This window comes from Helobdella robusta, assembly GCF_000326865.2.
Source record: "Helobdella robusta unplaced genomic scaffold HELROscaffold_5, whole genome shotgun sequence".
NCBI lineage: Eukaryota > Metazoa > Annelida > Clitellata > Rhynchobdellida > Glossiphoniidae > Helobdella > Helobdella robusta.
This window is the reverse complement of record NW_008705254.1, coordinates 5,693,034-5,711,073: the sequence shown is the minus strand read 5'-3', so window position 1 is coordinate 5,711,073 and position 18,040 is coordinate 5,693,034. Positions and strand designations below refer to the sequence as shown.

The 18,040-nt window shown below is 32.5% G+C and overlaps 1 protein-coding gene across 1 annotated transcript in view; it reads left to right on the top strand.

The window, feature by feature from the left end:
* HELRODRAFT_68124 (hypothetical protein) overlaps positions 1-13,970 on the top strand; it is a gene marked incomplete at both ends in the record, with an annotated part of 30,200 nt that extends 16,230 nt beyond the window's left edge. Inside the window, 6 exons of the mRNA XM_009026941.1 lie at positions 5,413-5,467; positions 5,856-5,929; positions 6,364-6,543; positions 12,819-12,943; positions 13,355-13,422; positions 13,830-13,970. Of these exons, the coding sequence (XP_009025189.1) occupies positions 5,413-5,467; positions 5,856-5,929; positions 6,364-6,543; positions 12,819-12,943; positions 13,355-13,422; positions 13,830-13,970 (643 nt within the window). The remainder of the gene's footprint in view (positions 1-5,412; positions 5,468-5,855; positions 5,930-6,363; positions 6,544-12,818; positions 12,944-13,354; positions 13,423-13,829) is intronic.
* Between the last annotated feature and the right edge of the window lie 4,070 nt (positions 13,971-18,040).

The window sequence follows — 18,040 nt, the reverse complement described above, 5'->3', positions numbered from 1 at the left end:
GTTATGAATGGTTGCTTGGATATATGAATGGATGGATATACAAATAGTTGAATATTAGAATTTATGGATATGTGTATAAATTGATGGATACAAGCATAGATAGATATATGAATGGATGGATCTATGATTGAATGGATAATTATCTGTGAATGAATGGATATTGAATGGATTGATGGCTTTATAGACAAATCGTTGTATAAATGGGTATGTGAACTGATGGATAGGTATAAGTATTATTATTATTATTATTATTACGGAAATTTATATACAGCGGTTTTTTATTGTTGAATCTCAAAAGCGCTACTAAATCATAGACAAATAAGACGGACATTCATTGTGCAAATAAATAAGTTTTAAGTTGACTTCGAAATTGTAAATATGATAGGTTAGGGTCACGTAAGTATGGAGGTAAACCATTCCAAACAATCGGGCCAAGAACCGCAAAGTTGCGGGAACCCGTCACCAACTTTGTGGTCGGGATAAAAAATAAATTGCGCTCGGTTGATCGGAAGGAATATTTTGAAAAATGAGATTTTATGATTCCAATCATCGATGAGGTAGGGAGGTGCTGTATTATTGACACATTTAAACATCAAAACTGCCAACTTGAAGGAAACACGTTTTTCAACCCTCAACCAGTGCAACCTACTCAAAATAGGCGTAACATGATCGAACCACGAACCACCCAAAACCAGCTTGGCCGCACGATTCTGTATTGACTGAAGCTTTGAAAAATACCTTTTGGTGACACCATAAAAAAGGCCATTGCAGTAGTCTAGTCTGGAAAAGACGAAAGAGGAAACCAAGCTTTGAAGAACAGACGTGTTTAGTGATTTTTTGACATTGCGTAATAAACGGAGTTGGTTGGAGCAGACCCTCACTAAATTATTAATATGTAAATCCATCTTTAAGTTTGAGTCAATAATAACTCCAAGACTACGGACAGATGTGGAAAATTCAATGATGTCATTGCCGACACTGATCGATGAAATTTTGACTTTCGACAGCTGCTGCCAAGAACCAACCGGTAATATTTGTGTTTTAGATTGATTTAAATTTAACTAATTCATACTCATCCAAGATCCAATTTCGATGAGACAGTCAGTCAGTTCATTCAGAGAAGCATCAATCGAATCAACAGGACAAGAAACCAATAACTGAATATCATCAGCAAAGGCGTGGGAGCTGAACTCATATTTTTGAATGATATCAAAAACATCAGCAGTGTACATAAGAAACAACAGAGGTCCCAACACAGATCCCTGGGGGACACCAAACGATAGTTTGTTTATGTCAGAAAGGGTGTTGTTGTAAGAAACCTGCTGGGTGCGGCCTAAAAGATAGGAAGCGAACCACGATAAGACTGAATCAGAGAGAAAAAAATTTGTGGAGAGTTTATACATGAGACGAGTATGATCGACACAATCAAATGCAGCACTCATATCAAGTAATGCTAAAAAAGAAACGCATTGACTGTCAACTGAAGAGAACAGTTGGGAGAAAATATCAATGAGTGCAGTTTCTGTGGAAAAATATTGACGATAGCCGGATTGATTCTTTGGCAACAAATTGTTTTTGTTTAAATGCTGTAACAATTGTTTGATAACAACTCGTTCAATGACTTTAGAAATGAATGAAAGATTAGAGATAGGACGGTAATTTGATAAAACGTTGTCGTCCAAATTTGATTTTTTTAGAAGTGGGGTTACAATAGCATGTTTCAAAGGGTTGGGAAAACTGCTAGTTGATAAACATTGGTTGACAAAAAATGTCAAAAATGGCAAAAAAAGATCTATAAATTTTTTAAATATGTATGTTGGAATCAGATCAAGAGAACAAGAACTGCCAGGGGAGTCACAAACTATTTTACGCAATTGATCTGGCGTGCACATTTGAAAATTTGAAAGATTAACAATTGCTTCAGGTAAGACGACCCTAGAGACATACTCAAACTGGATTGGTTTGTTAGTATTTTCTATAGTCATGCTACGAATATTATTGATTTTATTGACAAAAAATGTCATAAAATCATTGGGGGAGAAATCATTTGAATGGTTATTATTGTGATTTTTAGATAAAATTTTGTCGAGGATATTCCACAATTTTTTTGGTTGTTTTTTAAACGAATCAACTTGATTTGACCAAAATTTGTTTCTTTTTTGGGAAAATTGTTGTATTTTTTCTTTTAACGGCTAAGCACCATGCATTTCGATTAATATCATTTTTCATTTTCCTATACAATCGTTCCAGTTTTCGACAATTGCGTTTTCATGAACGACATTCAGAGTCAAACCAAGGGGCAGATAGTACATGAGTAGATTTGACATAACGACAAGGAGCAACCATATCCACAATCCTCACGATTTCAGAATTAAACAAATCCAACAGGGTATCAGCGGAAGATGAATTGAACGGCCCTGAAATAGGTGATTTGAGAACTAGGGAAGAAAATTGATTTTCGTCAATTTGATTCCATGAACGAGTAAGTTTCCATTTTTTCTGAAGTGTGGGAACAGAAATAGGGAAACAAATTTTAATTAAACTGTGGTCTGAATTTGGTGGCTCAACGGAAAAAAATTGTAAGGGAAGGTCAGAACTAGAGGCAATTAAATCTAATGTTCTATCATGAACGTGGGTTGGTTCATTTATTCTATTTATCAATTGATATAAATCAAAAATTTCAAACAATTTCAATGCATTAGGGTCGTTCAAAAGTTCAACATGAATATTCACATCTCCAATAAAAATAACATAATTTGCTAAAAGCAATATTTGATCAAAAACATGATAACTCATCAAAAAACAATGGTGATGGAATAGAAGACCCAGGACGATAAATTGCAAAAACAACAATAGTTACTTTGTTGAAATAAAATTTCACAACTATAGCCTCAAACGTCTTAAATAAAGGCAGCGGAATTCTATAAAATTTAAAATAATTTTTAAAAAATACAATTATTCCAACATGGTTAGGGTCGGCCGGCCTCAAAAAATCTATGAACACAAAATCAGGTGGCAGAGTGAGTCTAAGTGATAAGTTATCGGACGACCCATGCCAGGATTCCGTAACAACAAAAATATCAAAATTATTAGAAAATAAATCGCGAACAGTTTTGATCTTATTCATAATTGACCTAATGTTCAACAAACCTAATTGCAATTTTAGTTCTGTGTCTTTATTGGTAACTTCACGATCATTACTACCACTTTTATCGTTACCATTACAACCATCATCACTATCGCAAATACCACCATCATTACCACTGCCGCTATCGTTACCTCCACAACCATCTCCGCCACCGCAAATACCACCATCATTACCACCACCGTTAACATTACCACCACAACCATCTCCACCACTGCAAATACCACAACCACAACTATCATAATCACCACAGCTGAACAAACTTCCACCACCAGCATCATCAGCAATACCTTCACCAGAAATCACTTCACCGGATGCTCTCTGAGTTTGACGATCCGCCACCTCCCCACCGTTCCCCTCACCTTGAATAAAAAACCCGGGCACGAGATTTTTCTTGATCAATTAGTTTGATCAACTGTTAAATCATGACTGATCCATACTTTATCAAGATCTTCATGCATAGTTTTTAATTTAAAGGAATTTTTTAAGACTAAATCTTTAATTGCACAACTCCTCGTTTCAATCAGCACTGGTCTAATTTTAGTTTCAGCTTTTGGACCCAGTCTAACAATTCTTTTAATATCCTGATCCTTGACTTCACTGGATAACTTTTTAATAATTCCTTTGACTCTATCTTTATCATCGTCAGTTTCTTGCAAATTGAACATCATTATGTTATTCTCTCTTTCTTTCATGTCATTTGCATTGGTTAAAGTTTTTTGAACACTTTTTACCTCATCATTAACTAGTTCAATATTTTTCTTCACTTCGCATCGGACAGCATCAGCAAAACTTTTGTTCAAATCGTTTTTAAGGTTACACAGCTCGGTACTCAAATCCGTGCCACCGAATCTTTCCGCCCCATCAACATTTCTCTGAATTAAACTTTTGATAGCTTCAAGTTCGCACCTCAACAAATTGTTCGATTCATCAATTTTTGTCAGTTTTAGTGTTGAGCGCATCATTGCTATCACGCACAGCTTTATTTAATGACTTTACATCAGGAAGTAGTTTCATGCATTCATCACAATACCACTTAATATTGGACACGGAACTGATAACCTTGAAAGCTGATTTACTTATTCCGACACAGTCTTGGTGAAAAGCAAGTTGACATTGAAAGCACTGAATTGCATCTTTATCTTCCATATTTCTAGCACATTGACATCCTTTGATCGACATTATTATTTCAAAAAGAATGTCTGCAAGTCAACTTATAAAATTATATTTTAAATGTCTTTAGAAAGTTAGCAGTCCGCAAGAATAAACACACAAGAAAAAAAACAAAAAATAAAAAACAGCAAAACACTTCAACTTTCAAAACAGTGCAACTTCTATAGACTATCCTTTATTGTTTGCAACTTTAACTTTATTACCGCGAATTCAAAATTTAAACCAAAAAATAGTGAAAAATAAAACAAAATTAAATTGCAAACAACCAACTGAAACAAAATTTATATCCTCTTATTCTTCTAAATTTATATTATAAAACGAAATCAAAATTAAGTCGAACACTCTATAATATCCTATGAAACTTTAGAAAAATACGGAGAAAATCGAAAACACTGTTGTTGAGTCAAAAGCCAAGCCATGTATATGCATGAGTATATGAACAGATTATTTTAAAATTTCATATGAATACATCAAATACTTTTTCTTGACAACATTTTATGAAACTAAGTTTCTTCACTCTGGGTTGGTTGAATTAAAAGATGTTATTGGATGTGTAGATGGATTGGCAGATGGTAACTAGATTTGTGGCTGAATGGTTAGATTGTTTATTGGATTGGTACACACCAGTTCAACAAAAAAATTTTTTTTGGGGTAATGATTGAGTTGAGTTCTTCCTTGGTTGTTCAATGTTATTTCTTGAAAATATTAGATGAATGAATGAAAGAATGAATGATTGAATGATTGATTGATTGATTGGTTGGTTGGTTGGTTGGTTTGTTGGTTGGTTGGTTGGTTGGTTGGTTGGTTGGTTGGTTGGTTGGTTGGTTGGTTGGTTGGTTGGTTGGTTGGTTGGTTGGTTGGTTGATTGATTGGTTGATTGGTTGATTGATCTTAATAATTGTTTTCATTTACATAAAAAATTGTGTTCATAAGTTTAGGTAAAAATGTTATAAAATATGTATAATGTTGAAAATCTGAAATTTTTTAAATAACTTTATTCTTCAAATACCTTATTTATTTATTTTTATTTATTTATTTATTATTTTTATTTATTTAAGATTAACAAATGTCCAAAATATTTATTTTGTTTTCAGTTTTTTAGATAAAACAAACGATTTAAAGTCATCAGACTACATGCCCACGGAACAGGTCAGTTGTTTCTGTTGTTGTGATGATGCTGATTTTGTTGTTGAGATGTCGATGTTATTGTTGGGATGTTGCTGATTTTGTTCTTGAGATGTTGATGTTATTGTTGGGATGTTGTTCTGTTGTTGTTTTAGTGCTCTCGTGCTGTCAATATTGATGTATATATTCTGGTGTTGTTGTTTTGTTTGTATTTTTTGCGTTTTTGGTGCCTCTGATGTTTTTTTTTTCACTATTTTTGTTATTGTAATATTTAAAAAAGATTACCCATCGAATTTTTTGCAATTAGTGTAATGGTAATCTACCATAGATTCTGTTTGGTGCTTTTAATGTCCACTAATTTGCTTAGCATTTATTAGATAAAAACAATTATGGACCTTTGCATCTCATTCAGGACATATTAAGGTGTCGCGTCTTGACATCTGGAATTTTCGAAACCAAATTTTCTGTAGATAAAGTTAATTTCCAGTTAGTACAACATTTACTATTCCGTTGTTACCATTAGTAATGTATTGACAGCCATTTCTCAATATTTTGGTGTCTGTATTTAAAACAACAATGCAATTCAACACATTAGTTTTTAAAGTTATCACTTCATTGTTATTTATAACCATAATCTTTTTTCATCACATTTTGTTTGATTAATCATCATAAACTGTTAACTTTTGGATTTCATCCATTCACCCCACATCATACTAGATTTCACTATCCACAAGCTTCGCCATGATTTCGTTCAGCTCATCGTCATCATGAACATGATAAGCAACATCACAAGCAACTTCATCATCACCGACTTATCATGAAAAAAAATTATCACCTCATTACGAATATTCTCACCAGCAACGCCATCATGCATCATCATCATCATCATCATCATGAACATCGTTATCATCATCATGCAGCATGTTTGACGTTGGTGGCCAGAGAGACGAGCGACGCAAGTGGATCCAGTGTTTCAACGACGTGACAGCCATCATCTTCATAACTGACTGCAGCAGTTACAACATGGTCCTCCGTGAGGACAGCACGCAGAACAGAATGAGAGAGTCACTCGATCTTTTCAGCACCATCTGGAACAACAGGTGAACACCATTACTTCTATCAGATCATTACTGTTTCCACGACTACTGCTACTGCTATTATTATTACTACTAGTACTAATACTCTGTACTACTACTATTGCTACTGCTATTAAAGGTTAAAAAAGGTTTCTCTCTCTCTTTTGCGTTTGCTTCAGAGTTTTTAACGACAAACACACACAGCGTATATGAATACGCGTGCAAACCACTACTACTACTACTACCACCACCACCACCACTACTACTACTACTACTACCACCACCACCACCACTACTACTACTAGTTTAATACTACTTAGTTTATCATTATTTTGTTTCCTCGATACCCCAATGTGGATCACCTCACCTCCTCAACTGGACATGTAATGTAACTCTTTATTTTTCTCATCATCGACAAACCTGGGTGTAGGCCAGATTTCAAGTGCAGTATTGGTCATGTTGATGGTTTGATTGCTATTGTTGGACCAATAATTTCTCTTAAGTAGTCCATAAATTATTCTTGGACATGATAGAATGCTGCAAACATCGGTTCATAATTGTTTTTGTTGTCAGTTTAATCAGCTTAATAGGAAGGCTAGAATCATTTCTCACGAATGTTGGACATATAGTATTTCATGTTTATACATGTATGTCGTATGTTGTACGAGTATATTGTATATACTCTTTTGTCGGTTGTGTGCCATCGTAATGTAATGTGGACAAAATAATTGATGTTATGTTTTTGTTATTACACTGACATTTTTTTATTTTTACTTTTAAAAAAATTGTTAACTTTCTTTAGTAAATGGATGTATTTATAGCTAATTTTAGCATGCTGGTTTCAAATCTTAAATCCGTTCGTTTGTATCACATCAAATTTTTGAGAAAACTTCAATTAAAGTTTTACTCACTTTCATTAGTTATAGCTAACAGTTATAATCATTATATGGTCATTAAAATATAAAAAAATTCTATCAAGACATTTGTTAGTCAAGAAATGTCATTTCGTTGAAAATGAGTAGCAAATAATATTTAAAAACGTTGTTGTTGCTCATTAAAACAAAACATGTCGATTGAAATTGCATATCAAGGGGGCTTGAGTGTTTTGCAAGCAGACTTTTGACAGTGTTTACTTTTTGGTGTATCATTCACGTTCCAGAAACCGAGCCTACTCCATTGTTCCTGGCAGTGTGATTCCATTAAACCGATTTCCTGTTTACACGCTTCCCATGTTCACCACTGACTTTCCAAAGTCATTCAAGGAAATCAAAAAGGGAATCAAGAAGATGAATTTTAAGGAAATCCTACATCCCATATTCTTGGAATGCATTGGAAGACATGTTCAACAGCCTTTTTGTAGTCACTATACATATTATTTTACAAGAAATTGGCAACAAAATATGTGAGCACGCCTCATGTCCTAAGATCGTTTTTATTTAGTTGGTCTTGGAAACGTTCATCACTTATTAGTTTTCGGATCCGAGGGCCCACAAACATATCTTCTTCTATCTTAGCATCACTGATTCGTAGGAACATAGAAAGGTGATGTGTAGAGTAGAGATATCATTCGTCTCATCCAACGCTTTTACAAAATTCTTCATTATACTCAACTTAATAGGTAGCGATGGTGATATGATATGTTTTTGAGAACAAAATATCATGCAAAATATTTTTTGACCAGGTTCCATGCAATACCTAATTGTTCACTCTTTTTTTAATAGTGTGAGCATCTCTATCCCATTTCACTATTCCATATGCAGAGGAAACAGCAGAACTTTGTGTTACCGACTTGCCGACCCAGGAGGATTGCAACGACTTTCACGTCTCCAAAAACTTCCTATTTTTAACCATTTTATTTTATTTTTATTAAAACATTGCTGATGTTGTCGTAAGTTTATTTTAACTGTGTGTAATAGGCAACTGGAATTGATGGCAATAAATTTTTATCTTTTAAACTTGTTTTTTGCATGAATGAAGAGACGCCGGTTCATGACCTAGATGGGTCATGATATTGTTGATATCATTTCGGTAGCACATATTTTTATCATCTGATGTAAAGTACTGCTTAAATTCACAGTATCTGTAGCGAAAGTGGCAAATTTTCACACCAGGAGCAAATTAATTGCATTGTTTTAATCGTGACCCTAAAACCACCGACTGCATATTTATTTTTAGAAACGGTCAGGAGGTTTTTTCCTTGGAACGCGATGTAATAGAGTAAAACGGTTTTCAGATTTGAAATCAGCTTAAAAATTATATAGAAACATTTAATGTTTTATGGGAAAGAAAAATCATGTATGTTAGTGTTATTAGTAGTAGTATTAGTAATAGTGTGTTATTATTATTATTATTTGTAGTAGTAGTAATAGTAGCGGCAATAGTAGTAGTGTAGTAGTTGTAGTAGTATCAGTGGTAGTGGTATTTTTAACATAATTTTTAGGTGTTACATGAAATAGGTAACAAACAAAACAAAATTTTATATAAATTCCAATCTACTTGATACATTTGGTTGTGAAGGATAAGAAATTAATGAATGACATTAATGGAGTCCAAGCTGATATACATGGGAATCATTTCCTCTTAATTTCTATAATAATTCATTTACTTGTCCACCTTTCCACAGGGTGTCCTGCCGTCGCATGTTCATCTCATAATTTGCTTCGTAAATTTTAATTTATGAATAATTTTCACGGTCCATAATGCGTCCAAGAAACGTTACTTTTTCACTGCCTGTTAATTACTTACATTTCGTTGTTCCCAAAATTATTTTTATCAACCATAGATTTAATTTATTTGGGCTTCCATCATTTATATATATATACCAATGATTATATCTTTATGCATTGTCTTTTGAGACAAAGTTCTTAGGTTTGAAGTAAATACGTTTAGAAATTTTATTTAAAGTTTGAAAAAATTTCTGCATTGATTTTTTTTATAAATATAACTCCTCATTTGTTCATATTGGTGCTATTGAAAATATACAAATAACTATGAATTATTTAAAAGGTTTTTCTACGGCTTAATGCTCTTAATGCGGCAGGTATCGTAATCGTCGTGATTATCAGCTCAATCTGCATCATCTAGCATTCACAGATATTCTCCTGTACCTGGCTCCGTTTCATTTTATTACTTGGTTAACTCATTTTTTAATGTAAATATATTTTCGATTTTTCTTCCTTCCCTTTCCTTCTTTCTCAACTTCAGTATCTCCTTCTCTTTTCTTATCTTATTTACCTTATGACTTCATACTCATTGCTTCAGTTGTCTCTATCTTGTGAGTAATATCCTAATTACTTACTAGTTTAAATATGTAACAATGTCAGTTTCCATTTGAAATTTTATTCTTCACCCACATACATTTAGTCGTACGATTTCCTAAAGCGTTTCATAAAAAACTCACCTACAGTTTCAAACTTTCAGATATGTTTTATGAATGTCGGTAAGCTATAAAACTATACTATCTTATATCTTATTCATATATCTTCAACTTTATTATACAGTCAATTAGCGAAAGATTTGGATGCATACAGCAGCGCACAGCCTACAGCTGCAGCATGAAATGGCTTCGGAGATGTGAGAGGGAGACCTGAGCCAAGATAAAAATTGCAGCACAATGAGGATAGATAAAATAACTGTTCATACCTGTTTTAAATATCAATATTCCAACACTGATGGTGATGATGATGACTATGCTAGTGATGGTGGTAATAGTCTTTATCACCATCATAATGAATTATTTGCAGTTGTATTCATAGAAATAAGTTCCTCTCTCTTTCTCTCTCTTTCTCTCTCTTTTTCTCTCTTTTTCTCTCTTTTTCTCTCTTTCTCTCTCTCTCTCTCTCTCTATATATATATATATATATATATATGTATATGTATATATATATATATATATATATATATATATATATATATGAGACAGAAACTTATGCAAGCACACATGCACGTGCACACAGTGTGTGTGAAGATGCTTGTGTCATGTTGGCGTGTGTGCGTGTGCATGCATGCACATAAGCATGGAATAGGATATTACGTTGAAGTATAAAGTCAATCTTCTGCATACATAATGAGTGTTGGTCTGATTAGAGAACAGATTAGTTTTTAAAAGTTGCTATATTTAGAACAAAACATTCTTCAGTCATTCATTCTTTTTTTAATTTATTCTATCTTTCTTGTATTTATTTGTTTGCATTCATATGTTTATTGGTTCGTTCTTTTTTGCTTGTTACTTTGTTCTCTGCAATTTTGTTGCTTCAAATTTTTCACAGTTTGTACAATTTGTTAACCTAATTTTCTTTGTAACAGCTGCAAGTATTTGTAACAATCATTCTGACTATTTAGTGCTAGTTTTCCAATGATAACACTCATTAGAAATATGTTTTGCTTCAATTTCCTACTACTTTTATGATGGTTGTGCCCTTATTCTCGGCCTCCAACCTGCTTGCCCGGTAGCTGCTCATTCCTCGTCAGGCTGGCAGACGATCTATCAGCTGCGAGGTTTTTTATTAGATTGAATTAAGATAATGATTGATCATGTGATTGAGGTGTCTGGAATTCATTTAAATGATAATAATTTATATAATGATATGGGGCTATATATAAAATTCAGTTGGATTTGGTGAGTTGAAAATGAATTAAATGTACGATCAAACAATGGTTAATGGCTAGTTTGCTTGTTCAAATTATCACTTGGCTGAAAATAAATTAGGATGTATCAATTAACAACTTCCCACTTACCAAATGTACGCAAACTACCTGCCTACCTATTAATTTCTTGTAGAAGTATAAAGTTTTGTGAAAGTATGTCATCAAAGTTTTACGAACATCAAAGTTTCAAGTAAAATGAAATAAATGTGAGTTGGCTTTAGTTTGATCAAATACAACATGCATATATAGATGTGTATGTGAGTGAGTGTGTGACTGACATATTATGTACAAATGCCAACCGTCTCATCTTTTAGAAAAACGTTTGCCAAGTTCATTACTTGAATCTATTGTGTTCATCAATTTCTTGCGAATCCTCTCTCTTGAATTGTTGAAAGGCATATGTTGGTTGACCCTTTGAGTAAATGGCGGCGCTCAAACTGGAAAGAAATATTCTTAAATAATAATGAGTCGTCATTTTGTGTGAGTTCTTATTTTAATTGAGAAGTTAACTGGTTAAGAAGATTGTGTCGATTGTGGCTGACAAATGCGTAATTTTACCTACTATACGATGTTGCAGTTATAAAAATAAAAATCCGTTTACCATTTTTGGTTACATAATTTTTCTGATTTTAAACAATGAATGTACATATATATAATTGATGCAATATTTGATAAAATATTTGATAGATTTTATCAAATGTATATATATATTATACCTTTTTTTACAATATTCTATAAATTCTACCAAATGTTTGGCGTTAACATGTTTGTAGTTCGTTTTTTCAATTTTTCTCACTAAAGTTTTTTAGTTTAGTTTATTAAAATTCAAAATAAACTTATTTTCCGAATTCATGCTGCAAATAAAGGCCATATTTCGTTCCGAATGAATAAGGAATTATATAGGGAAATATTGATTTTGTCAAAATGAACTTAGATGGAAGTTGACTTTGTCAATATATATATATATATATATATATATATATATATATATATATATTTATATATATATATATATGTGTGTGTGTATGTGTGTGTGTGTGTGTGTGTGTGTGTGTGTGTGTGTTCAAAGTTTATATGCTTATACAGCTAATATGTGACATGAATGATGAATGATGATCGTGATATCCCGTTGTTGAGTTGCAATGTCTTTTATTGTGTAGCTCTCGAAATTTTTATCAGTCATTAAATTTTTAAAATTTTCGTTATTGCTGGTTGTTTTCTGGTATTGTTATTATTATTTTTGCTATTATTGGTAATGATCTCATATACACGACATGACACTTGTTTCGTCCAACTCACGCATCTATCAGAATAGTTTATTTTATTTTATGCACTTTGTGACGCACTATTTCTCGAGAAGTGTTTATGCGAGTCTTCTCAATGTTTCATATCGCCACTAAATTAATCATCCTGGCTGGCTGGCCCACTGATAAACTAAGTTGAGTAATTAGGTTGTTGATTAATTGTCGTGCATTATATTGGCTATTTTGTACTAACCTGAAAGTTTATAGTAATTTTTTAAAACGTAATGGGCTTCTTTATATAAAATTCATCCAAAAACAGTTTAATTGTTCTTTTTCGTTTGAAAATCTATTACTAATCTATTATAAAATAAAATCTATTGCTATTACAATTGTTAAAACTTTAAACAGATGGTTGCGCGCCATATCGATCATATTGTTCCTGAACAAGCAGGACCTGCTGGCGGAGAAAGTTAAGGCTGGCAAATCAAAGATTGAAGATTACTTCCCTGAGTATGCTGATTACGTAACGGATTGTTAGTAATTCTTCTTCCTTTCAAATCAGATTTGCTATTTCACATCTCTGTGATTTTTTCGTTAGGAGCGCTTTTTTTAATCCTTCGCAGATATTGTTTATACGACTTGCTGATGTGTTAATAATCAAATTGTCTTAGGATTAAATAATGCTAACTCACAATTAAAATTAATTGACATGTGCCTTGTTTCCCGCGGATCTCCATGATATTTCATTAAAGACCAATATAATTTTATTTCTTTGGCGTAACATTTAAAAAGAGTTTATTAAAAATTTGACACAATATTAATAGTGGTCAGTATCCATCTAACTAATAGATCAATATTTGTATAACTATCCAACGATAAGTCAATTAGGTAATAAACATGATCTGCCCGTTATAAATTGAACACGAATGCATTGCACCCAACAGTACAACCCGATGCCAATGAAGATCCTGAAGTTGCCAGAGCCAAGTTCTTCATGAGGGAAGAATTCCAAGTTTGTGATGTTTGGTGGCTCTTCATTAACTGGTCGTGCTGGACTGCTGTTCTTGTACATTATTATCATTAATTTCCACCATTTAGGCTGGAGAAATCTTTTAATTTTTGTGACTTAACATCCATTCCAACTTAACATTCCATTATTTCAATCATAATATTGATGCTACTATAAATTAATGTGTGATTACAAGTTTGTTGGTTGGCTGGCTGGCTGGCTGGTTGGCTGGCTGGTTGGGTGGTTGGTTGTTTGGTTGGTTGGTTGGTTTATTGGTTGGCTAGCTGGCTGGCTGGTTGGTTGATTGATTGGTTGGCTGGTTTGGGTTGGTTGGTTGGTTAAGGCTTTTTAATTATATATTTTTGATTAAATATATTTTTGTAATTAATTTGTATGAAAAAATTTTTCAGAAATTAGCCCAATCCGACGGTCGGCACTATTGTTATCCTCACTTCACGTGTGCAGTTGATACGGAGAACATTCGACGAGTGTTTAATGACTGTCGAGATATCATTCAACGCATGCACTTACGCCAATACGAACTTCTTTGAGCTGTTTGTTTCTTTGATCAACCATTGGCTTGTTCATACGTTTGTTCGTTCGTGCAGTTCATTCATTCATTTGTTTATAACGTTGTACTTAAATGTATGTTTGTGTGTGGTAAAATATCTGTTCTGATTTTAAATGTTTCATTGTCGCTGGTTGTTTGTTTCGCGTTTGCCGTTTTATTTTGGTCGCTCCACGTTCACCAACGTTCACATTTTTTATTCATCATTTCGGTTGTTCACTGCTCGCTCATTCGTTAGCATATTGGCAAGCTGTTAATTTAATTAGTGCATTTGTTTTCAGAGTAACTTGTTGTCTTTTTAAAGGTTTAGGACGCAGACTCGCACTTGCTTACACGTGCTTTTGCTGCAAACAACCTTTCCGTTATTTCCTTATGTTAATTAAGTTTTGTTTTATTTTGTTTACACAATTCTGTAAATCAGTTTTTCGTCATAAATACTTACTTGATTGGATTAAATGTAATACGATGTCACGTTAGCTGGATGTTTCTACAAGTTGTTTTTATTGTTGTTTTTTTATTATTGTTTTTTTTTTGTTTTTTTTAATTATTGTTTTTATTGTGAGCTTTACTTCAGTTTCAAATTTATTCATTTATAAGTATATCAAAGTGATGGTGATGATGGTAAGATGATAATGATGATGATGATGGAAGGGGTTATGATGGTGATGAATGGAAAGTTTATTGATGGCAAAGTTGATAATGACAATGCGGATGATAATGATGCATAATGTTTTTGATGGTCATCTAATTACATGTTTCGTCATCATTAAATTTGTCGTTTAATCTTATTTACTGGCTAGTTTTAAATATAATTTTAGTTGATACTTCCTTATTCTTATGAATGCAGTTTAGTTTCTTAATCAGCTTTTAATAAATTAAAGATTGTTATTTAATTACTTTCATTAACTTGAAAGGGTAGGTTGTCAGCCATCGATTAAAACAATGTGTTAGGTTGCCGGATTAATATTTTTGTAATGGTAAAAAAAACAATCAGTCTTACAACAATAATATGAACGGCTAAAGTAGGTAGATGTATTCAAATTTAAGTGACTGATCCATTGATCAAATACTGGCGTCAAGCATTTTTCAACTTTTTGAAGTAACTTCTGGTACTTTCGTTTTTCTGTTTCAAAGTTTAGTAATATCTTTCATCAAAAAATAAACAGAAATAGAAACTGCAACAAATTTTTAGTAATGATATAAAACAACTATTAATAATTTTTGCCTTCCATCTATCTATCAGTGGTTTGTTTTCGTTTTAAAATCTAATTGTCATTCATTGGTCTATCTTTTCTAAATAATTTGTTCTCATCATTGAACTTCTCCAAATAAAAATCACTTACATCTTGTTCCATTCATCAGTCGTCCCTATTATTTTCCTCAAGGTTTCCATATTTCCTCGATGATTGTCCAATCGATCGATATTTTATTAGAAACTTTTTCAAAGATGTATGAAGTAAAACTGCTGTGATACGCTTGTTGAACGAAATAAAAAACTGCAAATATGTTGAAGTCGTTAGCTTTCTATTCTAATGGTAATGATAAAAACGTATGTGACGATCTTTATGGTGGCCACATAATTTGTTGGTAGGATTAAAAATTACGATATTGCAAAGGAACCGTTGAGGTCAGCGGTCTAGCACGGTCAATAATTTGACTCTCCCTGCAAGTTATTCTATAAAAAAAGTTGGTTAATTTGGTGCAATGAGGAATCCGTTTTAAACTACGTATTTGAAGGCGTCCCATCCTACCAGCAAATTTGTTTCACGGACGTGGGTAATAGTTTTAACTTATGTGCGGCTCTCAATTTATTTTACATCTCAATTTGCGCCACATAAACTTCGTAAATTGAGAATTTGCATGAGCTAAACGAATTTGGCAACGATGTTGGTTACGATGATTAGGCAATTAACGAAATAAGCTAGAATAAAAGTTAATATTTGTTAGACGAATAAATTAAAATCAATATTATTTTCTTATATGTTATTGATTTACATGTCGTTTATGTACCATATATTTTTAAGCAAATTTGTCCTCACTGTTGTTTTTCTGTTTCTCGTTCAGTTACACAAACACACACACACACATATATAAATATAGTTTGTAAGCGTGTAAGTATATATCTATATAAACATGTAATATATGGCTTTAGATGAAGACAAAAAAATGTTTAATTAGCATTTGCTGTATGTTTTTTATCGTTAAAACTTCTTTTTTTTAACGAAATTAATAATTTTATCACCATATATGATTATGATTATTATTATTATTATTGTCGTTGTTGTTGTTGTTGATATAATTATTAAATTTGTTTTTGCACTAGCCGGCTCCTTATCGATCCTGTAATGTTGTTGTGTGTCATTTGTAATTACAAACTATTTGAAATAAATTAAAATGTGACTTGAGTTCTGCATACTCTTTCTGTCGTTGTAAGGATGAACTTTCAAGCGAACTATAAGAAAACGTTTGCTGTTCGTTGCGCGGTTTTTAAAGACGTACATGATGATGAATGTGTTAGAGGCCTGGTAACAATGCATGCGGTCATTCTTTCTTTCCAACAATAAGTTGTTTTTAAATCATTGTCAATTAATTTATTAAAATGTTATTTTGATGTTAATAAACTAATTAAAAGATGGCTTCCTCATTTTAAAATACATTTCATTTTAAATACAATGAAATAAGCATTTTAAATTACTTTCCTACATCATGTTTTTGTTTATCACCTTCGTTAATATTTCTACCAGAATCCATTTTTATTCTCATCATCGTCTTCATCATCGTCGTCTTCATCATTATCGTCTTCATCATCGTCGTCTTCATCACCATCGTCTTCGTCATCGTCGTCTTCATCATCATTGAAATAATTTTTACCTATTTAAAAATCACACTAGAAATTTTAGCGGGACTAAACGACTGAGTGTGTTTGTATAAACCGTGGACGCACCTATACGACGCTTATAATGTTACGTAGTAGTGTACGCTAACACGTGCATACACATTCACCCATACATACAACACACGCGTATATTTATAACTGAAAACTATTCATACAAATATTGAATTATTTATTTTTATTTATTTAATGTGTTTCTTATCTTATAAATTAAGCTGATTTAGATATGATCGTATATATATATATATATATATATATAATATATATATTTTATTAAATAATTAATTAGCAATGGCTTGTACGCACTAGACTGATCTGGAACACCTTAAGTAAATTTAGTTCTTTCAACGCTTTGGCTAAGTTGTGTTATTGAGTTGGTAGATAGCGTTGGTATGATTGCGTGTGTTTTGTATGTTGTATACACACACACATACATATATATATATATATATATATATATATATATATATATATAGGTATATATATATCGCATGATTATATGTATGCATGTGTTTGGTTGATGGTTTATAATTTATAATTTTTGTCTTTTTCTAATGCGTTAGATAATTTCCTCTTAAAACGTCCTCAGCTCAATAGTCTTTAAAATATTCTCCACATTTAGAAAATTTTCTTTTTTAATAAATCTTCTGAATAGCCTCGAAATGTTTCGCCACAATTCATTAACCTGCGTGGATCGCTTCACAGTCACGTGCTCTGATGGCTTTGGGTCAGTTCGTTTGTTACGATCAACCTGGTTTCTAATAAATTTTCATTTTAATTTCAACAAGTCAAGCTGTTTTTCTGGTGTATCCGCCACCGTTGTTATAACTTCTTGTCCACATCTGGTAAAACCTGGCCGGATCTAGCAGGTTACCCATCCAACGATCCAACCACGTCTCCTTGTCACTTCTGTTTTCTTCGGCGAGTCTTCTCAGAAACATAAGATACACAAGAGTTCTCTATCTTCATGCTTTTTCAATTGAATGTATTTCTCGAAGTTCAATAACATAGCTTATTCATTTAAAGTTTGGATCATATATATAAAATATAATATACGATAATATAATATAATGACACCTGTGTAAGACTCATAAAGAGTTTGTACCTCGCGAATTTTTGATGTTTGCATGGGAAATAACTTACTGTGTCGTTTGAAACTT